The sequence below is a fragment of the Cutaneotrichosporon cavernicola genome (genome assembly GCF_030864355.1).
Source record: "Cutaneotrichosporon cavernicola HIS019 DNA, chromosome: 3".
Lineage (NCBI taxonomy): Eukaryota > Fungi > Basidiomycota > Tremellomycetes > Trichosporonales > Trichosporonaceae > Cutaneotrichosporon > Cutaneotrichosporon cavernicola.
Window position 1 is genome coordinate 899,140 of NC_083395.1, and position 25,980 is coordinate 925,119.

The following is a 25,980-nucleotide window of genomic DNA, read 5'->3' on the forward strand; positions in this document are numbered from 1 at the left end:
GTATTTGGTGTGCTTGATAATGCCTCACGGGCGACTGACCCACGCGTAACACAACGCCATGACCGATGGGACACACTCCATGCCTCCGACGCCACTGCGTGTTTGCCTGATGTCAGATTGTTCTTGTTCTCTCCCCTGGGTGACTGGCGCCCAGGTCAGACTACGTCAGGCTACGTCAGGCTGGAGATGTGAGGCGTTTCATTGTGCGAATGCTCGTGTCAGGGTGTAACGAGTCGTGCTGAGGGCTTGGTCTTTGGTTGAGTGTGAAGAGTGTAGCATGGGCATTGAGGGCGCTGGTGTGAGCTTGTGGTGTGGGTTGCGATGAGATGGGAACGGGCGGGAGCAAAATGTTGGCTCATCGCCGGGGGAGGCGGGCCGGGCAACCCGATTACCGGACCAAAGCTGAACCGAGAGTGCCCACCACCATTATGCTAGACGACGAAGACAGTCCATAAGAAGACCAGCCTCGATTCCATTCCATCGCTCTCGCATCTCGGTCCCATATCATGAGCATCTCACACATGGTGCTACCCAGGACAAACGAGGGTAAGCGCATCTGCCAAGTGATCAAAGTCAAGCCCGAATCGTTGAATGAGTACAAGCGGGTAGGTAAGCGATGAAGCGATTCCCCGACGTCCAGGATTCACGCCAGGTACATGCGGCCGTGTGGCCCGATGTCCTGGACGCTCTTAAAAAGGCGCATGTGGTAGGTATGTGTCATTGTTTGCTGGAATCCATTCCTGCGCCAGGTAAACATGAGAGACTGCCTTGTCCAAGACCAAAGCCAAGCATCTCGGAGATCTAAGAGGTCAAGCTCAAAGCTAACACCAGACTACTCGATCCACTACTTTGCTCCCCTGAGCCTTCTGATCGCGACGATGAGGTATGTAGGCAACAATTACGAAGCGGACATGGAGGGCATCAAGGAGAGCGAGGCGACTCGCCAGTGGTGGCAAGTAAGTTGTTTTTTTCGGGCTGATCGGGCTTGAGAATGGCGGCGTCTGGTTCCGGGGCGAGGTCCACGGACCCACAGTGCACGTGAACACGCTCGTGCGAGTAGTCACGCAGTCACCTTTAGTAAAAATCACACGCGATGCGCCCCACAGCTCGCACCTCTTACAAGAGTCCGTGACGGTGTGTTTGGTGTCTAGTGTGTTGAATGTGGGGAACAACAAAGGAACGCGGGGGGGAGGGCGTGGGCGTCGGGTCCGAGTTCATCCGGACCATTGTTCCCCGCACTGAGCACTGACAACAGATGACGGACGGATTGCAAGAGAGCTTTGTGGATGGTGCAATGGGTAGCGAGGCTGGGGAGTGGTGGTCGCCCACGGAGGAAGTGTTCCGTTTTGAGGGGTAGTGTTAGGATGCATTGGATGTGGGATGAAGCATGCATGAACCCATGAGGCACAGGATAGGGAGAAGATAACCATGACGGTGTGGGGTGGAGGTGCAGTTTCTAACGGTAATGTGAGATAAGGATTAGGTAGACTGAGACAAGATAGGAGATTGAAATCAAGAGAGAGAGAGGCATATCAACATAGTCTCATTCAATGATCAATGACTGAGATGGAAATTGACAAGCACATCCCTTTTGCCGAAAAGAGCGGTGAAACCAACCAAAGTGGGGTCACATGACAAACTCATACTATGCATTGCTTATTGAGCGTAAAGTGAGGCGTTTCAGTGGTGGTTGAGGTAGAATGGAATGCGGGGGGGGGAGGTTGTGTTGCGAGGCAGTGGCGGTGGCGCTCGCACGGTGCTTGAAGGGAGTAGTCGTTACTCTTTTGTTCTCAATGTGGGATTAGCCCCTCATCCTCAAACCATCCTGGAATAAGGAATGGATAGGGAGGACGCGTTTGCAACCACCTATCCAAGTAATTGTTTAATGAATGCACGACCCACAACCTAAACGCGACGCGTGCCCAGTGTCACCCCCCACCAAACCCCCACCATCTTTCAGCCTTCAGCCGTCAGCCTTCAGCCTTCAGCCTTTCCTCAACTCAGCCCCTCTCAGCTTCAAACATACCGTTTAACGCTCCTCTATTCGCCCCACTCTCGAGCACTCTAGCAATTCCAGGCTCCAGGCCTCAACAAGCCTTGTTCCACCTCTTTGCATCCATTCATCCTTAGTACCTTGATCAATGTCCTGGGGCGCACGGGCGATCTTTGTGAGCTGCGTCCCTCTGAAATCTCTTTGTTGTGCAGTTTTTGGATCAAACCAAACTAGTCGACGTACCTGTGCAAGTTATCCTAACTGTGCTGTACATTCACATATCCTAGACCAAGACCTCTCTCTTTACAACCAGTCTCTCCCGTAAACAAAGCAAAAGGTCAAACGACCAACTGACAAGCAAACTGACAGTCGTTACTATCATCAAAGGTAGAAGCTAGCCAAAGGACTGTACCACACATACTGTACCCCACCCACCCACACACACACACACACCCCCATACACCCACCATTCCCATCTCTCTATCTCAACTTGAATCTCTCTGTCATCTCTCTGTCATCGTTGTGTTCATCCTCTACCACCCCCTTTAATCACAAACCACCCATCCAACCTTGATTCACAATCATCTCAATCACCCAACAGGCCACTCTGCACCTACCCACACAACACCCGGCCTTTCCTTTGACATGGCCCAGCTCACTCTCGAGCGCCCACTCTCCGCGCTCGACTTGGCCATACAATCCCACTCGGAACTCCTCCACAATGCCCTTCAGCTCGATGAAGTCGAACCCCTCACCTCCCTTCCTCCTCCACCAGCCCCTTTCCCAATGGAGCAGCTCGCGCTACTCCTCGCCACCTCCGGCGAGCGGCAATCACTCGAGGATGACCGCGTCTCAGATGTCCTCTCCGACGCCGGCACTGACGCATCCGACGTCACCGTCTCAGTACAGTACGACGTAAGTTGTCCACAACGGTCAAGCTGATGTAGTACGACGACATGACTGAGCTCAATCTCGTCGGTATCCAAAGACACTGCGCCAACTGTATCGAGATCCTTGTCCCACCACAACGCACAGCCTCAGTGTCCTCTGCCGACCAAGAACTGGCCGGTCGCCTTACCGAGCTACTCGAAGCAACGTACGAGCTCGAGACGTTCCACCCCTCGTCGGCCTGCTGTTCCCCCGCAACCCCGGCTGACGACGAATCAGACCAGTCCCCATTCCTTGCTCTAGTTCATACCCTGCTTGGCGCCCAAGCCGTGGTGGCGCAGCGTCAGCCCCGCCCTGCGCCACAAAGCCCATCCAGTGAGACGTCGGAACACCCAGTCGAGGTCGTGCGCGAGGAGCTGGCATGGGCGCGCGTCGAGACTCTGGCTCGTGATATTGTCGAGCTCGTTCGCTCTCGTGACGACGAGGCCATACCTTGCTTCTCGAGCGAGGAGGAGGACGACGTAAAGTCCATCTTTTCGCTTCCGCCAGTGTATAGGCGAAGCGAGCGTGACTCGGCAGGCTCGGGCAGCTCACGCGTCTCGGCCGGGTCCGTGTCCTCGCGTGTCTCAGGGCCCCCAGCATACAAAGACTACCGCGACGACCGGGTGGTTGGTGAGCCGGCGTCGGCCGTTTCAGCCAAGGACAGCAAGAGTGCCGAGATCAGCTCGCCGTGCAGTATGCACTCGGCACTAAGCAGCATTGCGCCAATACTCAACGATCTTGACACGGTCACGCACGCTATTGAGCGGTTGCATACGATTGCGCCCCAGCTTGACGACCAGCGTATCGCTCTCCGCACGCCGAGCCAGCGTCGGGCAAAGCCCGCTCCCCTGAACCTGAGACAGCCGACCGAAGCGCGCCTCCGCGAACTCGACGACCTATGGGACAAGATTGAGCGCGCCCACGCACCGATCAAAGATGCGGCGGTCGACGACAGGCGGCAGTCGCGCAAGTCGTACATGTTCCGTGAGCTTCCCCCAACCCCCGCGTCGGCGCCCATGAGCCGCGTCGCCTCCCGGAACGCTTCCCGAAACGCTTCCCGGAGCGTTTCCCGGACCCGGAGCAGACGCGAGGACCATGAGCGCACGTCGTTCCTCGAGGAGCTGGTGGAGAGCAGTGGGAGCGCGCGTTTGCGTGACCAGGACGTACCGCTGCGTCCTAGGTCGGCGCTGCCCAAGCCAAATGGATACTTGGCAGAAGCAATTGAGCGGTGCCCCGGACGCCTTGGATCTCAGGACTTTCCAATTCCACTGGAGACGTTCCTGGCAAACAAAAGGAAGCAAGCGGCAGAACGGTTGCAAAATACAACAATTACAATTTCAGACAACGCATCCATCAGGTCATCAGCATCCATCAAGTCGTCCAAGAGTTCTACCCTCAAAGCGCGCCGCAAGCCCAAGGACCTTTTCCAGATTGTGGCCGACGCGTCAGGCTCCCGCCTACCCAACCAGGACGTGCCTCCGCTCACACCAAAGTCGAAAAAGCACTTCCTCGCGCTAACCGGCACGAGCAAGGACGTCCCGCCGCGCTCACCGCTCTCGAGCACGGGGTGGTTGCCGCGCGTGGCTAGTCGCGAGCTCCTGACTCCGCGCACCCCTGCGACTCCCTTGAGTCCGTGGGGCCGCGCGCCGTCTATTGGCGCCAAGACACCAACGTCCCCCGCCTTCCCCCCAAACCTGTTCGACGAGTCTGCCCGCGCATCCGAGTCCCGCTCCATCCGCAAGATCATGGGCCAGCTCGTTCGTCGCCGCTCCACCGTGTCCCTCAAGGACGGTGGGAGTGCTAACACGACCCCAAAATCTCGCCCCATCCCCCTTCCCCTCCCACCTCCCCCTCCCCCTCCCATTGACCCCGACGCTGTCGGATACCTCTGTGAGACGCAGGAGAACCTCCGCGTTGTCCAGGTCATGCTGTACGGCGGGAACACAGCGCAAGCAAGCGACCTCGAGCTCGAGGTTACCACTCCCGGCGGCGCGGTCGTGACCTCTCGCTCCGACCCCAAGGTGCGCATCAACATTGCCCTCCCGACCCCCGTGCCACTTGGCCAGCGAGTGCCCTTTGCCCCGGCAGACGGACACATGGAGGCCAAGTTGGCTGCGCTGCCGATGAGCGCGACAACCCTCAACTCGCACATTACGCATGCGCTGAGTGCGCCTAGTCTGCGCCAGCTCGCCCCGCGCAGTCTGTGCTGCACGCAGTGTGACCACGAGATTGCCGAGTTTCCCTCGGACGTCACGTTCAAGGACCTTCCGAGCGAGCACTGGTCCGAGATGCTGGAGGTGTGGATGTGTCACGCCGACCCGGCGTTTACCGCCCACATTGCCAAGCAGACCAAGGACGGCTTCTGGCCTACATCGAGCACAGTCCTCGTGGGTGGAAGTTACCTCCTGGTCGCGGGGAGTGACTGCAAGACCAACCTGGTAGAGCAGGAGAGCAACGAGGTGAGTTATCTTTAATTATTATGGGCTATAAGAAGGCCGTCGCCATATCCCATTGGCGGTGCGCGGAACCCTTGCAGGTTCCACGCACGGGTCGATACACCAGCCCCAGAAAATCTCCCCAAACCCTCCTGTTCATACCGTCGTCGCAAGAGTCTCGCGACGGGGGCTACAAGGGGAGGGACACTTTTTGTTCTTGTTCTTTGAATCTAGCTAACGCCCAGGCGGACGACTGGCGTCGCGTCTCCTGCCCATGTGGCGAGGTTCTTGGCAAGGTTCGCCAATCTGGTCCTGGAGCTGGAACGGTCCGTTTCAGCAAGTGGGCCATATCTCTTATGCGCGGCCGTGGTGGGGGCGAGATTGAAGCCGTCCGGTTCCCCGTCTCGTGCTTTGTCGTCTCGGACATGTTGGAGCTCTCGCAAGCACATGCATCCTATCGATTCCTCATTGCCGACGAAATCACCGGCTCGCCCCGCCTCGCCCTCTGGCTCTTCAACCCGAGCATGCACGTCGCCCACCGCCGTCCCGCCAAGGCGACATTCAGCCTAACCTCGGCTCCTCCGGCCCCATCTCGACCCAGTTGGGAGCGCCCGGGCCTATTGGGAATGCGGGCTTCCGGCGACCGCGCGCGTGGCATGCGCAATGCTTCTGCTTCGAGAAAGACGGAATCGCCAGCGCGGAGCATGCGCGCTGCCAAGATCATGTTCAAGCTCCTCGACGGCGCTGATCGCGGCACCGCGGGTTTGCCGGGCTTCGGCGGGAGTGTCGAGACGATGCGGTATCCCCGCGACGTGTGTGATTCGCTCATTGCGGCGCTGAGGGCGAGTACGACGGTTTATCCCGTGTCCAGACGGGCATTGGGGGCGTTCACTTCCGGATTCCTCGAGCGTGTGTAGCGTCACTTCCGGATTCCTCGAGCGTGTGTAGCGCGCAAGCTACGTCACCAACACGAGCCGGAATGAGAGAGTGGACAGCGTAAGAGTGAGCAGTCACAACAACAAGTGTATATCTCAGAAGATTGTACGACATGGTAGAAGTGTAGAGCGTAATCACTGCATTTGATGCTTTTTAATGTACATAGACTACGCGAAAAGTCAACGAGACAGCAGTGGAGACAGGTTCCTGTGAGCCCAGGTGAACCGATCAAGTCTGTGCCAACTCTATTTTACTGTCAACACTCATCATCAACGTGAACGGCGCTCGCGAAAAGTCAGCGCCTTGGATGCGCTCAGCATCGTCGGCCGTCCCATCAGCATCGCCAGCCCAGCTGTGGTTTCTGCTGTACAGCACATTCATTCCCGCACACAAAGTATAATGCATCCATGTTCCTCGTTATGCCCATGCCCATCGGGTGCCCAATATATGCAAAGATTCGTTCGCGTCCGTCTCGATTACTGCAGATGTGACTCAATGAACTCGACAGCTGCACCGCAGCACTCGTCGTAGCCCTTCACGCGGCGGGACTGGGGTCAGTGTGTTCTGCTGCAAAGGTATGTGCGCCGGCGTGTGCGTGTGCGTAGGCGCCAGAGCGCAAGCTCATTCGTCTCTGGTGCTGTCCAGTCTGTCCTACTGCTCTCCTCCATTCTCACCCTTCCCCGCCTCCAAAACCCACTCACAGTGAAGCGCTGATCAAACACATGCCCACCCCCCGGCTCGTAATACTCGGCGACCGGCACGCCCATCTCCCGCAGCCGCTGAGCCATGTCACGACTCTGCTCGATAGGAACGACCCCGTCCGCCTCGCCGTGCACGAAGAACGTTGGCGGATGGGGATATCCGCCGCTCGTGCCATTCTCGTGCCCGCGTCCGCTGGCGCCGTTCGTCCCGACGCCATTGGCGTGATCATCCCCCCGTCCTCCCACAAGTCTAAGCGGCGAGTGCTTCTCAGCGTACGTGCGCTTCGCCTCCTCACTGTCGCCGCGGAGCACAGCGTCCACCCAGTTTCCGCGGTTCATCAACGTGAACACATCGCCCTGGAGATGCTGCCGACGCCCAACGATGAGAGTGAGGCTGTGAAACGCGCGGCGAAGCTCGCCTTGTCCGTATCTAACGTGAGCAGGGGAGGGACAGGTGATGATGGCGTTGGCAGGGTTGTGGTCGTGCGCGGCGGCGGCGACCTCGGCCTCGTTGAACTCGCCGCTGAGCTCGGCGTGATCTCCACGGTTCTGGAAGAAAGGGTCGGCGAGGTCGAAAAGTGCGTGGACGGCGAGGAAGGCGCGTGGTGGCGGCTGGAGAGTCTGAGCAAGGAGGCCGGCGATGGTGCCGCCCGCGCTTTCGCCCCCGACAGCGAAGCGCTCCAGCGCAACGGTGTTGCCGAGGAAGGTGGGGAGGTGGGCGCGACACCATGCGTACGCGTCGTTAGCATCGTCGAGAATGTCGTCGAGCGACGCCTGAGGGGCGAAGCGGTACGCGAACGAGACGACGTGAATACCACGCATCAGTAGGAGAGGTACGACCCACGGCGTGATCTCTGGTCGTCAGCGTGGACTCTAGGCCTGCAATGGCAGACCTGAATGCCAGAGCTCGATTCAACTAGTTGAATCACAGCTGGTGCTGGGGACAGGAAGGTGCAAAGGCCCATCATCGACGGCATGATCTGCGTCTCCAGCGTTTCCCGGCGCCAGTTGCGCACCGGCCATCCGTCTATTCTCGTTCGGCGCTTCGGCTCCACTGCGCAGATGACAACCTACCTTCGTGCATGCCAAAAAGAAAGGCCCCGCCGTGCGACCAGAGGACCCAGGGCCTTGGGCTGTTTACGGGTGCCGGCCAGAGACGGAGGCGGAGCTCAACACCATGTTTCGCGGCAAAGATGTGGTCGCTAAAGGGGCAGGTGTAGTCTGTTGGATGGGGGAGAGTGTTTGTGGTGAAGGCCGAGGGCGCGCTCGTGTCTGGCATGGCGCGTTGGAGCGGCCGCGAGTTGGGGCAGGGGCAAGGGAAGGTGGAATGTGGGAGGTGGGGTGGTGGGGTGGTGGGGTGGTGGGGTGGTGGGTGGGAGTCGACGAGTAATGCGTTGTTCGCGTTACTTGAGATGAATGATAGGATGAGTGAAAGATGCGTGAAGAAGAGATGGAGAATGTTGTTGTGTTAGAGAGAGAGAGAGAGAGACTAAAGGCCAGTGACTAGAAATCTCAATAAACTTGAGAGACGCGGATGTAGCCAACAGTCAACAGCCAACAGCCAACGCCAACGGCGATGGATGGATGGAGAGGTACAGCAGCTGTGTAATACTACCGTACAACAGTCGCGTCTCCTACAGCCCCTCTGCCTTTGTATGCATCAAAGGCCATCCTGCATTCTCGATCAAGAGTCGACGTGCCAGCCCGAGGATTGCGCCTCCCGATCACCCCTCTCCCCACCCTGGGGACAGCTTGGAGCAGCGGCGCCTTCGGCGTCATTCAACTCACAAATCTCTGTAATCGTATTCACCGCCCGCCGCCCCCGTCCACCGCCACTAACCACCCTCACCCTCCCGTCTATTCCTCTCAACTCCTGGCAATCGACCACGCAGGTTATACGCTACAACAGATATCAACAATTATTTATTCCACTACAACAAGCTCAGGCCGTCCATGCTCGTGACGACGTGTTCGTCAACGTCGCCTGCCGTCAGCTCCACCTGCCTAGGAACTTACGCCCACATGCCGCGCATTCCACTGCCCGTCCATACTCGATCCTCTCTAGCACTTGCTTCACAAACTCGTCATTGAGCCCTCTGGCAGGCAGGTCACGGGCAATACCAGCCTTGATGCTCTCGTCAACCAGGTCGCGTACTTCGCCGTACCACACTCCGTCCGAGTCGTCGTCGCCCCGCACCTCCTTTGTGAGCACATGGTTTGCTACACCGCAAAACCGCCACCGCGTCCGCGCCAGTGTCGCCTCATGCGTTTCCACCCCAAGACTGGACGGGAAGAGGTTCTTGATCGCGGTGCCCATCTGCCATGGGCGGAGGTTCCAATCGGGACCGGGGAGGCGCACCGCAGCCGCACCCGTGGGGAAGCGATAGTCGTCCCGGTAGATGGGGTGTGGAATCGCGTGCGGGGCAAACTCGTAGATATTGGTTGTGGGGAGAGACGGGAGGACCTGGTGAACGACGTCGTGGAAAGTGACATCCTCGATGTCCCATGCTGCCACAAGTGCCTCGAGGCGCCGTGCGAGAGCATACTGGCCCAAGGTCGAGGCCTCGCGGTAGTCGTTCCATTTATCCGCTACAACGTGCCTAAACGCGACGCAGAGGTGGGTGGCGCGCTGCGCCGCCAGCGCCTCAATAAGGGGTGGGACATAGGGCCCGATACCATAGTCCGGCGTCCAGATACGTAGCTGGTCGGTAGCGACGGGCCCGAAACATACAGCCTGAAGGCGGGGCATAAGTACGCCGGGAGGAAGTGAAGTCGCTATCTTGGCCAAGGTCTGGCTCTGATGGTCACGAGGGAGGGCAGGCACCTTGAGGCGCCGCACATGGCTCCACGCCGCCAGGCGGCGGATTGTAGCCCTGGACGCGGTCCAGCCCGGCGTCTTCCCCTCGTCATCGAACCCCGTAAAGCCCTCCACATCGCCGGGGTCGAGAGCACTGAGCAACCCCGTTGCGTGGGGCCCGAGTTTGATCTCGGAGTAGAGAAACGGGGCCGCGGCGTCGTATGCCGCACGTGAGGCGCGTGACAATGAAGCGAGGGTGCCCCGCGCGCCCCTCGCATTGAGGAGTTGGGCGACACGCACGTGAATATCGAGAGGTAGTTTGATAGGGTCTGGGCGATGGGGTTGGACCATGGTGGCGCGGTTGAGGGTGAAAGACGCGCGAATAGCAAGAGTGGAATGGTTGTTGGGTGGCGGTTGAGTTGAGAGATCCGTGGAACTAGATCGGGCGGTGGTCGCTTATAACTGCCAGTCTCGCTAAACTGAATAAGATTCCGCATTAATCGAGCGGTGCCCCGATTAAGGAGGATTAGAAGAAGGGAATACCTCCACATTTCTTGTATTCGACCTTGCTTTGCCTGAACACCTCATCCCCTAACATCTTTATTGACTTGACTTTGTCATCTTCCCTCATCTCTTCTTCAACGTTAACTCACACTATCCCATCATCTCCTAACACGCAGCGCCTTTTGGCTGCAGCTGCAGCCTTTCCTTTCCTACCCCAAACTCTCTCAGTTTCTCGTCACCTCTTCCATTCAATGTCCGAGTCCCCCCCCGCCAAGCGCCACTCGCCTGACCCCGCCGGGGGCGGTACATCCGCGTCGCAGAAGCGCACACGCTCACGTAACGGGTGCCTCGTTTGTCGCGCACGCCGCATCAAGTGCGATCTCGGTGGGTACTCACCGGCTGCAACCAGGATCAGGTGCAGGTGACCTGAATCGCAGCTGCAAAGGCTGCTTACGTACGCAACGAGGCCGTTGCTGACACCAGAACGGCCTGAATGCAAGCGTTGCGTCAACTACGGAGCCGAGTGTGTCTATCCGATCAAGAAGGCGTTTGATGCGGCTGCAGTGGATGCCGCCCTGGGGAGCCGGCACAACCGGCCATCAAGCGTCGCTGCAACCGCGGCAGCGTTCCACGACCCCAACGCTGGACCGAGCCGCAGTTCAGCCGTGTCCCCACCCCTCCCCCTCATCCTGAACAACCAGCCTGCGCGGGCGGATATGCGTAGCACAGTTGAGGACCTGCCGCCTATGGAAATGGTCCACGCGCTGTTCCGCAAGACCAAGATGGGCTCGTTCTTCAACAACCCTGGCATGTGTCCTCCCGAGTTCCTCCAGCATGTCTTTCCGAATCCAGATGACCTCCGTTGTGTGCGCTATTCAAGTTTACGCTAAGCTAATCCCAGTTCCACCACTGCCTCACATACACACTCTCGCTCATGGTGATTGACGAGGAGCACAATCCATGGGTTGAACATATCGCTCCCATGTTCCTTTTCCCCACCGGCGACGCGCCTCTCTCCACTTCAGCCCTCAAGTTTGCGATGCTCGCGATCGGAGCCACGCACCTCGCATACCTCGAGGCGACGAGTCGTGTGTCGCCAGCGCAAGCTGAGAACACGCTTCAGATGTCGCGACAGTACCGACACACTGCGCTCGGCCTTCTCCGCCAGGCACGGCGTATCCCAGGTGAACTGTCAAACGACGCGTTCTTGGCAGCATCGCTGCTGATTGTGGACAACGATATCCTCGCGGCGACCGTGTCGTGGCGTGAGCCTCTCCGCTATGCCAAGGCGTCCATTGCCCACCGCGGTGGAGCTGGCAATGTACTCTTTGGCCAGGACTGGCGTACTGCCCTCGCTGGTCGTGTGAACGGGGGCCCAGAGCTTGCACCGCCGCTCTCAGCGCGGCGCTACCTTATCGAGCATGCGGTAATGCACGACTTGTTGTGTGGGTTTGACATTGCGGTTGACATTCCGCTTCCGCCAGGCCACATGCTGACTCGCAGCATGCCTGACGTCTGGTGCCCCACCAACCATCCTCGACAACGACTCGCCATGGTGGGAGGCTCTGGGCACGACAGGAGGCACAGACCGCGAGGTGTGTTTTTGATGCTTTGCGCCGAGCCAGCTGACAATCTTAGTGGGAATCAATCGAGGCGCTGGTCGGGTACGACCGGTCTCTGATGCGGATTGTGGGGACGATCCTGGCGTTGTATTCTGAGTGGCGGGCGTTTGAGGCGCATTACCGCCCTCTGAACGAGCTTGACCCAGCCGTGTCGCTCCACTCGCCTGCAGCCATGGAGCGGATGGAGCTGAGTCGGCGCTTGGCCGACTGCCAGATTGAGCTCGCGACGTGGCGCGCCGAAGCGCCAGCGAGGTACATGGACCAGCGCACGATGGTGGGGTCCATGGCGCTATGGCACGAGGCGCAGATAATCGTCCTGCGCGACATGCAAAAACGGGGACGGGACGATGCGGACGTGCAGTCGTCGGCGGCGGCCGTGCTTGAGCTGTGCATCGAGGCAGGGGACAAGGTCGAGTTTCTCAACTGGCCGTTCTCGGTTGCGTGCAGTGTACTGCTGGACCCCGACAAGCGCGAGACGGCACGCGGTATCATCAAGACGTTTGCGTACCAGTGCTGTCACGAGATTGAGAGCGTGCGGGTTCTTGTCGAGGAGATGTGGCGCCGCATTGACGAGGGATACGATGACGAGGCGTGTAACTGGCGCGAGGTGCTGCTGGAGATTGGGCGGCCTGTGCTGATCGGGTAGAGAGGATGGACGATAAGGTTAGTGTCTTTTGGGATCTATGGGATGTCGGGTCATACATATCATGATGCATGGAGATTGTGGCGTGTCCGGGACGGAGATGATAGTGTTACCATTCCATGCGAGGATATGGGAGGCTGAGCCGATGTTGGGAAGGAGATGGAATGGTGGGCAGGACGGTGATTGATTAGTCAGAGTATCCGAGGAATCATACGTCGTGGCGTGGCGTTGAGGCAGATAGGCGGCTAGACGACGGTATCTTGCAGTTACAGTGACGGGTCCACCGTCTAGCATGTCAGAGATGTCGGTAAATGCGAGGCGGTTATCGCCAGAGCCTTCGACGAGCATCGCAGGTTCCGAGGCTAATCATAATGAAGAACCTCGGCTTTGCCGAAGTTGGCTGTGGAGTTGGTTGAGCCTAAAATCTCCTTGCGGCTAAACGACAAGCGATATGCGAAGCCACGTTACATCCTCCTCTTCCCTTCTGCCTTGTCGCCCACATTTTGCATCAGCCGCTGGGCAGCAGCTGCGTCGCCTCAGCTGCGTCGCCTCGCCGCCTCGCCGCCAAGTTGCCTCTGGAGATGATGGAGATTAGGTCCCCCAGACCCACCCCACACCCAGGCTAATCTAGATGAGCCGGATCATCCCCCTCATCCTCATCTCCCATTGCCGGAACACTCCCGGCCCACAGAATAGATATATATCCATCTCTTCATCCCTTCTCGACTCCCCAGTACACAACCATGTCCCTCCCTGCCCCCGCCCACCCACTCGACCCGCTCAGCCCCGCCGAGATCGCGGCCGCCGTCGTGGCCGTCAAGGCCCGCGTCGACGAGACCGAGAAGGGCGAGCACCGCACTTGGTTCAAGAGCATCCAGCTCGTCGAGCCTCCCAAGAAGCTCCTCGCACCGTGGCTCGACCAGTGGCACGCTGCTGGACGCGGTCACCGCAACATCCTCCCTAGGCTGCCGCGTCGCGCGGTCGTGCTTATGGGCATCAAGCGTCCCCACAGCACTACTTGGAACGGTGAGTTGGCTCTTCCCCATCAGGCTAACCCCCAGAGATCTTCATCACCCTCGACGGCAAGGCCAAGGTCGCCGAGGTCATCCCCACCCCCACCCACCTCCACGTCCCCCCCGACATGGCCGAGATGGTCGCTGCCGAGGAGGCTCTCCTTGCCCACCCCGAGTTCCAGCGCGTCCTTGAGAAGATGCAGCTTCCTCCTCACGCCCGCGTCGTTGCCGACGGTTGGATCTACGGCGCCGACTCGACCGAGCAGTCCAAGCGCCACACTCCGTTCATGGTCTACCTCAACCTCACCAACGGCGAGCACGAGGACTCTTGCCACTACTCTGCTCCCCTTCCCATTGTCCCCGTCATGAACTCGGACGACTTTTCGCTCGTTCGCATCGACTACTGCCCCATCTTTGGCACGGGCGAGAAGACTATCCTCGACCTCGACGGCCCCTTCCCGTGGCACCTGTACACTACAAACGAGTACGACGCTTCGCTCGTTGAGGCCTCGGGCGTCGCGCTCCGCGACGACGTCAAGCCCTACCGCGTCATCCAGCCCGAGGGTGCCTCGTTCAAGATGGAGGGCCGTGTGATCAACTGGCAGAAGTGGAGCTTCCACATTGGCTTCAACTACCGTGAGGGCCCCGTTCTCTCCGACATTCGCTACGACGGCCGCAAGGTCTTCTACCGCCTCTCGGTGTCGGACATGACTGTTCCCTACAGCGACCCCCGCGCCCCCTTCCACCGCAAGCAGGCGTTTGACCTCGGTGACATTGGTGCTGGTCTCACCGCCAACTCGCTCCAGCTCGGCTGTGACTGCCTCGGCGAGATCCTGTACCTCGACTTTGACCACTTTGGCGTCAACGGACAGCCCGAGGGCGTCAAGGGTGCCGTCTGCGTTCACGAGCAGGACGAGGGTCTTGGCTGGAAGCACACCAACTTCCGCACCAACAAGCCCAGCGTTGTCCGTAACCGCGTTTTGGTCATTCAGACCATCATCACCGTCGCCAACTACGAGTACATCTTTGCGTGGAAGTTTGACCAGGCTGCCGCGGTCCACCTCGAGACCCGCGCGACTGGTATTCTCTCGACCGCCGCCATCCTCCCCGGAGAGGTGTCGCCTTACGGCAACGTTGTGTCGCCTGGCTGTCTCGCCACCAACCACCAGCACCTGTTCAGCGTCCGCATTGACCCCGCTGTTGACGGCCACAACAACACGGTTGTGCAGGAGGACTCTGTGCCCATGCCTTTCGACAAGAAGAACCCCCCCGAGAACAACAAGTGGGGTGTCGGCTACACTGTCGAGAAGACTCCCGTTGTCCGTTCGGGTGGCTTTGACGCGGCGCCAGAGAAGAACCGCGTGTTCAAGATCACCAACCCGTCCAAGATCAACCCGATCTCGGGCAAGCCTGTGTCGTACAAGCTCGTTCCCACGCCTTCGCAGTTGATGGTTGCGCACCCCGACTCGATCCAGTACGCCCGCGCCGAGTTTGGCGAGCACCACATCTACGTGACCAAGTACCAGGACGGCGAGCTGTACGCCGGTGGCAAGTGGACCAACCAGAGCAACGGCAATGCCGAGGGCATGCGCTCCTTCATTGGCCGCAACGACAAGACTGAGAACGAGGACATTGTCGTCTGGCACACGTTCGGCCTGACACACAACCCCCGTGTCGAGGACTTCCCCGTCATGCCCTGCGAGACGCACGTGTTCAGCATGAAGCCCAACGACTTCTTCTCCAAGAACCCGGCCATCGACGTGCCCCCCTCCACCCAGACGTTCAACCAGTCCAAGCTGTTTGACGCCAAGGACTGCTCGGGATGCAAGGACGGCGGCTGCGGGTGCAAGGCAAAGGGCGTGCCGTGCCACTGCAAGGCCGGCGAGTGCAACCGCACCGGCAAGCTTTAGAGATTGGCATGGGGATAGAGATTGGGGGATCAGTTGTACGATTGGGCAGTAAGCAATGCATCGTTAGGACTACTGGGGTGGGGTGGGAGTGGTATTCAGAGGTCAAGTTGGACCATGGTTTAGTGACCCTGCTCCAAAATGACATCTTTAGCCGTGTTCAGATCCGGAATTGAACAGTGCTACATTGTGCTGTGACACTTCTTCCAAGTCATAATTCATAATCCATATCCATATCCATATCCATATCGTAATGCAATGCAACTAAAATACACACTCTCATTCTATCCGCCTACGGATGCGGGATATAGTACGGCGCACCCGGCACACCTCCCCCGTAGCCGTATCCCGGCACGACGCCGACGCCGCCGGGGAACACGGGCCGCAGGCCCATGCCCAGCGGCGCGAGCGGCGGCGCATACCGCACAGGCATGATGGGGAGGTATGATGCCGGGCGGGCGGCCAGCGGAACCAGGGGCGCCGGAGCCATGGGCACGAGCGGGTGGACGAACGTGCCGGGGTATACGGGGCGGCGGTCGTCGATGTCGGACGGGAGGCGGTGGCGGCGGGGACGCGAGTCGTCCGAGGATGACGAGTCGCGCCGTTTGCGGTCCTTCTTGTCCCTAGATGATTTGGACGACTTGGAGTTGGAGGATTTCGAGGATTTGGACGACTTGGACGACTTGGAGGATCTGGAGCGGATCGAGTCGGCGTCCGAGTCCTTCTTCTTCGAGTCCTTCTCCACCTTCTCGACCTTCTTCTCGACCTTCTTCTCAACCTTCTCGACAACCTTCTTCTCTGCCGGCACTGGCCCCGGCACAGTCGGTGCCTCCTCCTTCTTGGCCTCCTCCTTCTTGTCCATGGTTATCACGATGCTCACGGCTGGTGGCGGCGTGGACACCCTCTGGGCCTCCGGCGTGGGAGCTGGAGGTGTGACGACAGGGATAGATGCTGGGACCGGGGCTGGCGCAGGCGCAGGCTCAGGCTCAGGCGCCTTCTGCGAGACGGTGATCGTGTCGTTGCCCGCCCGGATCGTGATCTCGGGCTCCTTCTCCACTGGCGCAGGAGCTGGAGCAGGAGCAGGAGCGGCGGCCGTGGCGGCCGCAGGAGGAGCCGGAGTGGGTGCGGGTGCTGGCGCTGGCGCTGGCGCAGCCACGGGCTCCTTTGGTGCCTCCTTGGATACTGTAATCGTGCCCTTGCCGATGGTGATCTGGGTACCCTTGACGGAAGCCGGTGCTGATGGGGCCGGAGCAGGAGCAGGGGCAGCGACTGGAGCAGGCGGCGGTGGAGGAGCCTTCGGAGCAGGCGGAACGGGCGGAGCTTGTCGGGCTTTGGGGGCCGGCGGGGCCGGCGTTGGAGCTGGAGCTGCCACCGGAGCGGTGGGAGCAGGGGCCGGCGCGGGCGCCTTTTCCTTCCCCCTACCCTTACCGCCGTCACCAACAGTCACGTTGATGCTCCCATTCGCAACCTCGACCTTGACAGGAGGGCCGGGGCTCGTCTTCGCTGCCGGGGTATCCTTCTTGGGCGGGCCGGGGGAGGCCTTCTGGGCTGGCGTCGGCGTCGGTGTCTGGGCCACAGGTGGCCCTGCCGCGGTCTGTCGCGCGGGCGTGGGTGGACTGGGAAGGGGACGAGGTGGGCCCGGAACGGCGCGTGCGGCGGGAGTGGGCGAGCCGGGCGGCGTGCATTTTGTTGGGGTGGGGAGGCGACTGCGTCTCTTGGGTGACGGAGGAGTAAAAGACTTGTAGTCGACCATGGCGATTGGCGCCATGCCGGCCTTGGTTCCGGGCTCTTCCTTCTTCTCCTCCTCCTTGTCCTTGTCCTTCTCTTCGGCCTTGACAGACCCCTCAGAACGCGCACGCTCAGCACGCGCACTTGCGAGCATTATCCGCTCGACGTCGGATGCGGACGTGCCGTGCGGAATCGAGAGCTCAACCGTCACGCGCTTCGTAATGTCCGATGGCCGCTTGGGGATGAACGGCGGGACGGGGAAGGACGCAATGATCGGCGCAGACGGTATCGCCTCGACCATACATACTGGGGGAGACGGGGCGTGGGCGCAGACGGTTGCTGGCGTTGCTGGTTTGGCTGGGGCTGGGGCTGGGGCTGGGGCTGGGGCTGGGGCTTGAGCCACAGCCACGGCGACACAGGGCTTCGGCGCCTCCTTGGGCCCAACGGGCTTCGGTACCTTGGACGGCGCAGGGGCGGGGGCGGGGGCAGGGGCGGAGACGGTGGCAGGAGCAGCCTTGACGGAGGGAGCCTTGACGCTACCAGCCTTGGCGGGGTCGCCGCAGGCAGGCGAGGCGGGGGTGGCGGCCGGCGCCACCTTGGGCATCGGGAGAGGCTTGGGCGCGGGAGTCTCCGGCGCGGGAGTCTCCTTGACCGAGGGAGCCTTGGGAGGGGCCTCTTTGACCGAGGGAGCTTTGGGCGTCTCCTTGACCGAGGGAGGCTTGGCGGGGCACTCCTTGACTGACGGAGCCTTGGCAGGAGTTTCCTTAACAGATGGAGCCTTGGGTGACTCTTTGACTGAGGGAGTCTTGACGGATGGAGCCTTGGGAGCCTCGGTGATGGATGGTGTCACCTCCTTGATAGACGGAGTCTTGACAGATTTGGACGTCTTGACAGACTCTGCTTTGGACGACGACGACTCGCGAATGACCTCCTTTGTCACCTCCCTGATCTCCTTTGTTTTCCTGGTGACCTCCTTTGTTGTGGTCACGGACCGCTCCGACGACGCCCTGGACCCTGCCTCTGACGCAGCCTTGACGGACTCGACCTTCTCCTTGACCGACGCGTGCTTGGGCGACTCGGCGAACTTGGGAGTGTCGTTCTTGACCTCCTTGAGCTTGGGCGACTCGGCCTGGTCCTTGGTTGCGGACTTGGAAGACTCGGCCTTCTCTTTGACCGACTCGGCCTTGGCAGGCTTGGGAGATTCGGCTTTGGCGGGCTTGGGCGACTCGGCCTTGGTGACGGGCTTGGGATCTTCCTTGACCGACGCGGGCTTGGGCTTGGACGACTCCTTGACAGAGGGCGCCTTGTCCGAGTCGGCCTTGGCGGGCTCAACCACTGCCGCCTTGGGCTTGGGAGAGCCAATGGTCACCGCCTTGGGCTTTGGTGGCGAGTCCTTGACTGATGGTGTCTTGGGCCTTGCCGCGTCCTTGATGGACGGTGCCTTTGGTTTAGGCGAGTCCTTAACGGAAGGCGCCTTTGGCGAGTCCTTGATAGATGGTGCCTTGGACGACCTGGACGACTTGGACGACTTGGACGACTTGGACGACTCGGACCTCCGGCTGGACGACGACTCGGGCCGCCTCTTTTCGGGGTTTACGACGACGCTGGTCGTCGTGCGCACAGAGATCGAGGACATCTCGGGCACCTCAAACTCGATGTCCTCGCCAGGTGTTTCGAGTGGGGTACAGAATGGTGCGTCTGATGATGTTGAAGTGGAATGTGTCGAGTTGAAGTCTGGTTCGTCTAGTTCGTCTTGCTCGTCGAGTGGAGTGTCAAACAGTGCGTTTACGATCGGTTTGGGTGGTGATTGTCCGTCGGGAGATACCGCCTTTGTTGGAGTGACGGGGGGCGAGACTTGGGGCGAAACGCTTTGACCACCACTCGAACCAAAAGATTCAGTAACCTTTGGCTTCTCAACAGCCGCGACGGCCAACGAAACGGTTCCGGGCCGAATAACTTGGGTCGACGGCCGACGTTCAAGCTTGCGCCCAAAGAGCTTGAGGCTGAGCCGCTTCTTGCCCTTATCCGAGGGTGTTGAGGAGGGCGACGGGGTGGACGGGGTGGACGGGGATGTCGGGGATTCGGTGAGGAAATCGTACGCGCTCATCCTGCGCGAGGGACTTGCAGGTTCTGGCTGCGACTTTTCGGGCGTGACTTGGCGGCTCGTCTTGTTTCGAAGTGCGCGCAGTCCCTTACCAATGGAAAAAGAACGCTTCATTTCCCCCTCCCTCTCCTTCTGGGGCGACAGAAAGGAGGGGAGGTGCAACGTGCTGCTCGCCGCCCGCTCGTTGGAGTTTTGAAGAGCATGCAGTTGGAGGTTGGGGGTAGATGCGGCTGGCGGGGTCACTGGCGTCTTCTTCCTCCCGATGGAAAACTTGCGTCGCCTTCCCTCCCCACTAGACATTTTGCGCACCCGAGGCTCAATTGCTGCCGAGAGGTCGACTACGCTCTCGACGAATTTGCCCAGCAGCTCGGAATGCGCAAACCTCTTGCGGCTGTATGGCGAGGTCGAGGGGTCAAATTCCGGCTCGTGGATGCGCGGAAAGTCGGCGAGCTGGACCTTTGGAGTGTATGGTGATGGTGAGTGTGAGTGCGAAAAGAGGGGTGCGGGAGTCGCACATGGTCCGTGGGAGTGTTGACGCTCGCGCGCGACTTCGTCTTCCAATGTACGGTCGCGTTCTTCATAGTCTGTTGCGAGGGCGCGGACACTGACTCGCGGCGAGCCGGTGGGGTCGACGAGGACGGGGTCGGGGGGGAAGGGGACGGTGGTCGTGATGGGGGAAGAGACGGAGCGGGGGATTCTGGGATGGGAGGGATGGGCAGGATGGGCGGGTTGGGAGGGGTAAGATGTGTGAGATGGGCTTGCGCCCAGATCGAGACCGAGCGCCGACTGCTGTATTGTCATTCTTGGGGAGTGAGGATGAGTGGGTGAGTGGGTGAGTTGCCAGAAAGACTGGTATACATATGTGACTGGGAGCCAACGAGCCAACGAACCAACAGACGCCGTTCGCGTCCGTCCTCGGCGTGCATAGGGGATCTTGCATCCTACCAGTCGGCAGAGAGGATCGCCGGGGCCTCCCGGTTGACCGGGTGGTAAGCGGCTGGGAGCTGTGAGCTGGGAACAAAGGTGTGTTGAAGAGGTGACTACCTCTGTGATATGGGGCGTGCGTGGAAGGGCAGGAACAATGGCGAGTGGACAATGGGTGGTTTGGCGACAAACTTGACACCCATGGCGACCTAAGGTTTCAGGCCGCGCCTAACAGCTTGAATCAAGCATTGTCTTGCTAACAATGACAATGACTCGGGAATAGTAACACCGACGCGTCGTAACGTCCCCTACACATGATGCTGGTGTCATCAGGAATTAGACATGCTTTGTGAATGATACATGTACAGGTGCGGTGAATTTCGCTTTCGCTTTGCTGGCACTCGGGCATTTTCTCTCAGACCCTACCCCCACCTGGCCCCGCTGCCGAACACCTCGGCGTCCCGTCTCCCCCGCTTGCCCCGCTAGTAACGCCGGCGCGGCGCCGTCGGGTCGGCCGTAAAGTATGTCACGCCCTAGTGCGTCAGCCCGTCTCGCACCAACATATATACCTTGAGGTCCAGGAACTTTTTCAGGCGCGGCCGCCAGCCACGCGAGTTGATGCCAGCAGCAACCGCGTGGGAAACGAGCTCGTCAAAGGGCAGAGGCTCGTACCGGAGGATACGGGCGTAGAGGGCATCGTCGGATGTGAGGAGGTTGTAAAACAGAATGTCGAGGGCCGGGTCGGGCCCAACGGGACCAACGGCTTCATCATTGGCTGCCTTGGTCTTCAACTTTGGCTTCGGCTTGGTTTGTTTTCCCTTGTTCTTTGTCCGAGACTTGGGCGCCGGGTGCAGCGCAGCCCAGCACTCCGTCGCGAGCTTCACCAGTACCTTGCGATCCTTTGACGGACGATACCCGTACCCCTTGACCAGATGCTTAAGTTAGGCACTGGCAACTACATCAGAAACTCACCTGTAGCTTTGGAATGTCCCAGTTATTGTAGACTGGCATCCTATTGCTACTGCCACTGGACGCCTCGTCGTCACTTCCGTCGATGTCATGAACCTCGTAATCGTCTTCCCCGAGCTCCTCGTCCTCCTCTTCATCCTCATCCTCCTCGTCCCCCTCGTCCCCCTCGTCTTCATACTCACTCCCCTGGCCCTGCTCCACAAACCGTACCTCGTCGCCGTCGTCGTACTCCCCATCCCACACGAGAACGGCGTCCCCACCCCATTCGATATCGTCCCCACCCCATTCGATATCAGACAGCTTGAGACCTGCGTCGCTTCTCGAAACTGACGGGGCGACACTCTCCGCATCTACCTCGTGGTCGTCTGGACTGTGGTACTCCCAGTCCGGCCCGGGATCAAACTCAAGCACCGCCCCATCGCCATATTCCCAGTCAAACGGCGAGTACGCGCGTGGCGGCGAGGGAGAAGACGAGCAAAGGTCAATGACCTCTTGCTGGGCGCGCCGAGTCGGTGATCCAGGCGAGGGGCCGGGGCTCGAGATGACCAATCTTCCAAGCGTACTGGACGGCGTACACATGTCATCACCGTTATCGCTGTCCGATCGCGGCGGCGATGGCCTCGCGCCGCCGCTGCCTCGCCTCTTCGACGCCAGCCTCGACAGCCTCTGCGAGTCGCCGGCGGCGCTCCGGGTCGAGTCCCCCCGCGGTGTGACGGGGCCGGCTCCCTGCGGGCTGCGGGCCGACCCCATGGCGAAAGGGCTGAGAGTACCCTCCTCCTTGGAATGTACGACGGGCTGGGGGCGTCTGTGGAGGAGATGAGGAAGCCTCGCAAGGCCGCTGGGACGAAAAGTGGAAACCATCGCCTGCCTCCAGTCCCACTTCCGAGGTGTATTGGGAGAGCGCGATGTGTGCGCGCTGAGTTTGGGTGGCTTCCTCCTCTGCGAAAGAGTAGCGCATGGCCTGGGAGAGACCGATGAGCGGAGGTGCTTGTGGGAGGAGGTTTGACATTGCGGAACGGGTACGAGGTGGACGCGAGTACTCAGTTGAGAGCGACGACTCGCCGAGCGGCTGTGTCGAGAGGAGGGGTGACGAGGAGAGCGAGTGTGCCGGGGACAGCTGGGTCGCTTCGGGGTCTGGGGTGACGCTGCGCGAGAGATAGCGAGACTGACGCATTGGACTGACGCCGACGACCTCCACGACACGGAGATCCACCTCGTCGCTCCACCCTTCGCGAGAGTAGCTCGCGCGGACAGTGGTGTTCCGTAGTACACGCTTCGGCTTGGGCACGAGGTCGGGGAAGGAGCTCAGGAGGTCGTCCGCGGCCGCCGCGGCATTCGTACGGCGACGCAAGAGGGTCAACTCCTGCACTGGTCCTTCGAGGGCTGTGGAGATGAGCACCTCGAGATCTGGCGGAAGGTTTGGTGGGCGGAACGCAGGTGGGAGACAGGTCGAGACGTGTCGCTGCTGTCAGCTACCAAGCACAGTATCGAAGCTCACCCAGCGCGCAGCGCCGCTCTCGGCCTTTTTGAAGTCGCGTTGACAGAGCACGCATTTGGGTAGCTCTTTCAGTATCGCGGTCTTGGGTAGCCACTCTGGGACGGGAAGGGGTTGACGCGGTGTGGACGATAGGAAGGGCGTCGCGATGGTAGTGGACGCCGACGAAGTGGAGCCTAGCGAAGCGGTTGGGACCGAGGCGCTCGATGCGGTCGAGGTGGTTTTCCGTAACGGCCGCGCTCCGGCGAATGCGAAGCGGCTAGTGAGTTGGCGGACCTTTTCCTCTCGCACGAACACGACCTCATCATCCTCGTCTGGCGTCTTCTGTTTCTTGACGCGCCGTTTCGATGAGCGTGAGGGTCCAGCTCGCCCAGACAGCGGCTGCGACGAGGCCGATCGGGTACGCCTCAACGATACTGGAGGCGAGTCGAGGGCGATGGGCTCGTCCGAGTCCGAGTCCGAGTCGTCTACCAGGACGTGTCGGGGCATATTTCTATGCTGTGGTAACGTTGTTGTTATTGCAGTTCGCCACCCAGTCGCGTCAACTTGGCTGCGGAACCAAACACACGTGATGGAGTCGGAGATCGGACATGTCCGTGGCAAGGTGGCTGCGTCATGTCCCGGAGCAGCCGGTGCGCACTGATCGCCAGAGCACCATATGTTGGTGGCGGCCGACGCAGTGAAGGGAAATGCAAAGTAATTCAGAGAGCCCAGACTGCTAGAGACAATGCACTAGACTAATGCCATTGATACAGATCTTGTACGCCATGGGAAATGGGAAATGGGAGGAGAGAAGGGAGAAGAGGGCAAGGTGACAGCCCAAAGGACAAAGGGAAGCGGCTCGTGCGGATCGCGCGGCGCTACTGTATCCCTCCATCCATCACCAACTATCCTTTCCTGACACATCCACATCCACATCAACACCCACACCCACATCCACAATGGCAACCGCTGCCGGACCCGGCGCTGCTGCGGCACTCGGTACGTCCACTGTGAACTGGCTGACAGGAGCTGCAAGCACCGCGCGCGCCGATGCGGCAACAGCACCTGAATTCAACGAGACGACGACAGTCCTGCTCGAATGGAAGCTCTCTGGCTTGCGTGCTATGTACGACTCTAGCAAAGGAGACACCAAGAGGTACGTCTGTCTCTCCCCAACTCCCAGCATCCCGAGCGTTCCCTCTCATCCACCTCTTTCCCTCCTCTCCCGCCGCACCAACCTTCCGCCCTTCCCCTCCGCCCGCTGACAGAAGCAAATGCATCAAGAGCGCCATCTTTGGCGATCCAGACAATCTGTGGGAAGTGCTCTTCTACCCAAACTCGGGCGTCAAGGACAAGGACAGCGGCCAGTTCTTCTCCAGTCTGTACCTGTGGTGTGTGGTGAGTTCCCCCCCCCCCCCCCCCCCCCACCCAGTCTCTTGCAGACGCTGCCTGAACATTCCTTGCCTCATTCCCCGCACCAGCTAACCCCAGCCCACACAGCAGGAGCGCGAGAATGCGCTCGGTAGCAAATGGGTACGCAAGGGCCTGTGGTGGTTCCGCTTTGAGGTGCGCGCTGTAAACGAGTCGGGCAAGCCGGCGGTGTTAGGTGCGGCCAAGGATGCAAGCAACCATACGTTTGCAGCCGAGACGGCGACAAACTGGGGCTGGCAGAAGTTTGCGACGCGCGACTCGCTGTTCAAGCACCCTCTTGTCGAGATGAACGACTACTTCACCATCATTTGTACCATCACTTCGCAGCCACAACCTCCCGCCGGTCATTGGCTGGGCCTCGGTATCCGTGACGAACGGCCCACAGCGTGGAGTCGGGACGCGTGGACTGGGAGCGGCGGCGCGAGTGGTGGCGTTGGTGGAGGGACGTATGCGGCAGGCGGGCCGATGCGCGTAGTCCCGCGCGATTTGATCAGCTCTGTTGGCGAGATGCTGGACGATCCTTGTGGGTTCATCTCCTTACACATGCTGACTCTCCGTAGTATACAGTGACATCGAGTTCGTGATCCCGGCGCCCAAGGGCACTGCCGCTGGTGGCAAGCGTGCCTCTCCACGCAAGATTTACGCGAACAAGAAGCTCCTCAACCGGTGCGATTACTTTGACGCAATGTTCCACGGCGGGTTCGGGGAAAGCGACAGCAGCTTCGCCGAAGAGGACGAGGACGGGCTGGACCCCTTATCGGACTCGGACGGCGAGGACGAGGCAATGGATATGGTCAAGGGTCCACACTCTGGGATTCCGCGCGTCGCCGGGGACCCGCGCGACGACCAGAGTATTTCGAAGGGTGCGAACACACCACCAGGGACAGACGGTAGCCGGAGCACCATCAAGAATGACCAGGACAATGGCGATGGTGCTGATGAAGGGAGTCACGACGGCGCAGAGACGAGCGTGTCCGGCCAGTCGAGTCTGCAAAGCCAGAGCGAGAGCGAGGACGAGGAGACGGACGGGAGTGGTGCAGGGCGTGACCAGGCCGTTGCAGCGGCGGCTGCACCGCTGACGTCGCGCAGGCGCGCTCCGGAGGAGTCGGGCACAGTAGTGGGGCCGCGCAAGACGCGCGTCGTCGTGCACGACTCGGCATGGAGCACTTGGTGGGCGGTGCTGTTCTGGGTGAGATGACGGGTATCAACTCTAGCTAACAGCAGCTGTACACGGACGTCGTGTACTTTGCGCCGCTCGCCTCGTCCTTTGGTGATCCGAAGACGACGACGGAGACGAGCCCTCGTTCCCGCAGGGAATGGACGGCGCAGTGGCTTGCCGAGCGCGGCATGACACACGAGACTGGTGAGGGGCCTGTCGGCCCGCGCCCGGTCTCGGCCAAGGCTGTGTACCGGCTCGCCGACAAGCTCGATTTGCCGGCACTCAAGTTACGGGCGTTCCAGCACATCATAAGTCAGCTTACGCCGTACAACATCCCTGCCGAGGTGTTTAGTAGATTCAGCAGCATGTTTGACGACGTGCGCAAGGTGAGGTTTTTGTCTGGATCATCAACTGACGCCAGGTCCAGTTGGTCTATTTCCTCAAGCACTGGGCCGAGATCAAGAAGAGCGACACGATGACGAACATCTGGTCGCAGATTCGGAGGGGCAAGCATGTCGGGTTTGAGGAGGTGTGGCCGCTCATTATGAGTCAGCTCGACTACCGCTCGACTAGTTGATAGTAGACTGTGGTCTGACGACGTAGTTGTTTGTTCTATTCTCTTGTGTATGCATATGCATTTGGGTCGGAGGCGGACTCATGCCACTCCGCTTTCAGCCGAGGATTTCCCGCACCGGCCCAGAATTCAG

The 25,980-nt window shown here is 60.1% G+C and overlaps 10 protein-coding genes across 10 annotated transcripts; 5 read left to right on the forward strand and 5 right to left on the reverse strand.

Annotated features, from left to right (window-relative positions):
* Positions 1 to 521: 521 nt before the first annotated feature.
* On the forward strand, positions 522 to 1,357 carry CcaverHIS019_0303410 (uncharacterized protein; the record flags this gene model as incomplete). The annotated part of the gene is made up of 4 exons (XM_060598775.1): positions 522 to 605; positions 653 to 710; positions 832 to 956; positions 1,256 to 1,357. 4 exons carry the CDS (start codon positions 522 to 524, stop codon positions 1,355 to 1,357), a joined length of 369 nt encoding a protein of 122 aa, XP_060455536.1.
* Positions 1,358 to 2,638: 1,281 nt separating this feature from the next.
* CcaverHIS019_0303420 (uncharacterized protein) lies at positions 2,639 to 6,275 on the forward strand (the record flags this gene model as incomplete). Its single annotated transcript, XM_060598776.1, has 3 exons — positions 2,639 to 2,908; positions 2,941 to 5,382; positions 5,604 to 6,275. 3 exons carry the CDS (start codon positions 2,639 to 2,641, stop codon positions 6,273 to 6,275), a joined length of 3,384 nt encoding a protein of 1,127 aa, XP_060455537.1.
* Positions 6,276 to 6,770: 495 nt separating this feature from the next.
* CcaverHIS019_0303430 (uncharacterized protein) lies at positions 6,771 to 8,274 on the reverse strand (the record flags this gene model as incomplete). Its single annotated transcript, XM_060598778.1, has 3 exons — positions 6,771 to 6,842; positions 6,996 to 7,849; positions 8,070 to 8,274. The coding sequence occupies 3 exons, from the start codon at positions 8,272 to 8,274 to the stop codon at positions 6,771 to 6,773; spliced, it is 1,131 nt and encodes a 376-aa protein (XP_060455538.1).
* A 652-nt stretch (positions 8,275 to 8,926) lies between these two features.
* On the reverse strand, positions 8,927 to 10,143 carry CcaverHIS019_0303440 (uncharacterized protein; the record flags this gene model as incomplete). Its single annotated transcript, XM_060598779.1, has 2 exons — positions 8,927 to 8,979; positions 9,012 to 10,143. 2 exons carry the CDS (start codon positions 10,141 to 10,143, stop codon positions 8,927 to 8,929), a joined length of 1,185 nt encoding a protein of 394 aa, XP_060455539.1.
* Positions 10,144 to 10,547: 404 nt separating this feature from the next.
* CcaverHIS019_0303450 (uncharacterized protein) lies at positions 10,548 to 12,564 on the forward strand (the record flags this gene model as incomplete). The annotated part of the gene is made up of 5 exons (XM_060598780.1): positions 10,548 to 10,680; positions 10,780 to 11,162; positions 11,198 to 11,741; positions 11,800 to 11,891; positions 11,935 to 12,564. The coding sequence occupies 5 exons, from the start codon at positions 10,548 to 10,550 to the stop codon at positions 12,562 to 12,564; spliced, it is 1,782 nt and encodes a 593-aa protein (XP_060455540.1).
* A 740-nt stretch (positions 12,565 to 13,304) lies between these two features.
* CcaverHIS019_0303460 (uncharacterized protein) lies at positions 13,305 to 15,484 on the forward strand (the record flags this gene model as incomplete). Its single annotated transcript, XM_060598781.1, has 2 exons — positions 13,305 to 13,587; positions 13,623 to 15,484. 2 exons carry the CDS (start codon positions 13,305 to 13,307, stop codon positions 15,482 to 15,484), a joined length of 2,145 nt encoding a protein of 714 aa, XP_060455541.1.
* A 289-nt stretch (positions 15,485 to 15,773) lies between these two features.
* Positions 15,774 to 20,114, reverse strand: CcaverHIS019_0303470 (uncharacterized protein; the record flags this gene model as incomplete). The annotated part of the gene is made up of 1 exon (XM_060598782.1): positions 15,774 to 20,114. The coding sequence occupies one exon, from the start codon at positions 20,112 to 20,114 to the stop codon at positions 15,774 to 15,776; it is 4,341 nt and encodes a 1,446-aa protein (XP_060455542.1).
* Positions 20,115 to 20,719: 605 nt separating this feature from the next.
* Positions 20,720 to 21,785, reverse strand: CcaverHIS019_0303480 (uncharacterized protein; the record flags this gene model as incomplete). The annotated part of the gene is made up of 3 exons (XM_060598783.1): positions 20,720 to 20,770; positions 20,807 to 21,172; positions 21,210 to 21,785. 3 exons carry the CDS (start codon positions 21,783 to 21,785, stop codon positions 20,720 to 20,722), a joined length of 993 nt encoding a protein of 330 aa, XP_060455543.1.
* A 10-nt stretch (positions 21,786 to 21,795) lies between these two features.
* CcaverHIS019_0303490 (uncharacterized protein) lies at positions 21,796 to 23,190 on the reverse strand (the record flags this gene model as incomplete). Its single annotated transcript, XM_060598784.1, has 2 exons — positions 21,796 to 22,668; positions 22,705 to 23,190. 2 exons carry the CDS (start codon positions 23,188 to 23,190, stop codon positions 21,796 to 21,798), a joined length of 1,359 nt encoding a protein of 452 aa, XP_060455544.1.
* Positions 23,191 to 23,642: 452 nt separating this feature from the next.
* Positions 23,643 to 25,850, forward strand: CcaverHIS019_0303500 (uncharacterized protein; the record flags this gene model as incomplete). Its single annotated transcript, XM_060598785.1, has 7 exons — positions 23,643 to 23,682; positions 23,713 to 23,839; positions 23,955 to 24,081; positions 24,175 to 24,637; positions 24,675 to 25,303; positions 25,339 to 25,659; positions 25,695 to 25,850. 7 exons carry the CDS (start codon positions 23,643 to 23,645, stop codon positions 25,848 to 25,850), a joined length of 1,863 nt encoding a protein of 620 aa, XP_060455545.1.
* Positions 25,851 to 25,980: the final 130 nt, after the last annotated feature.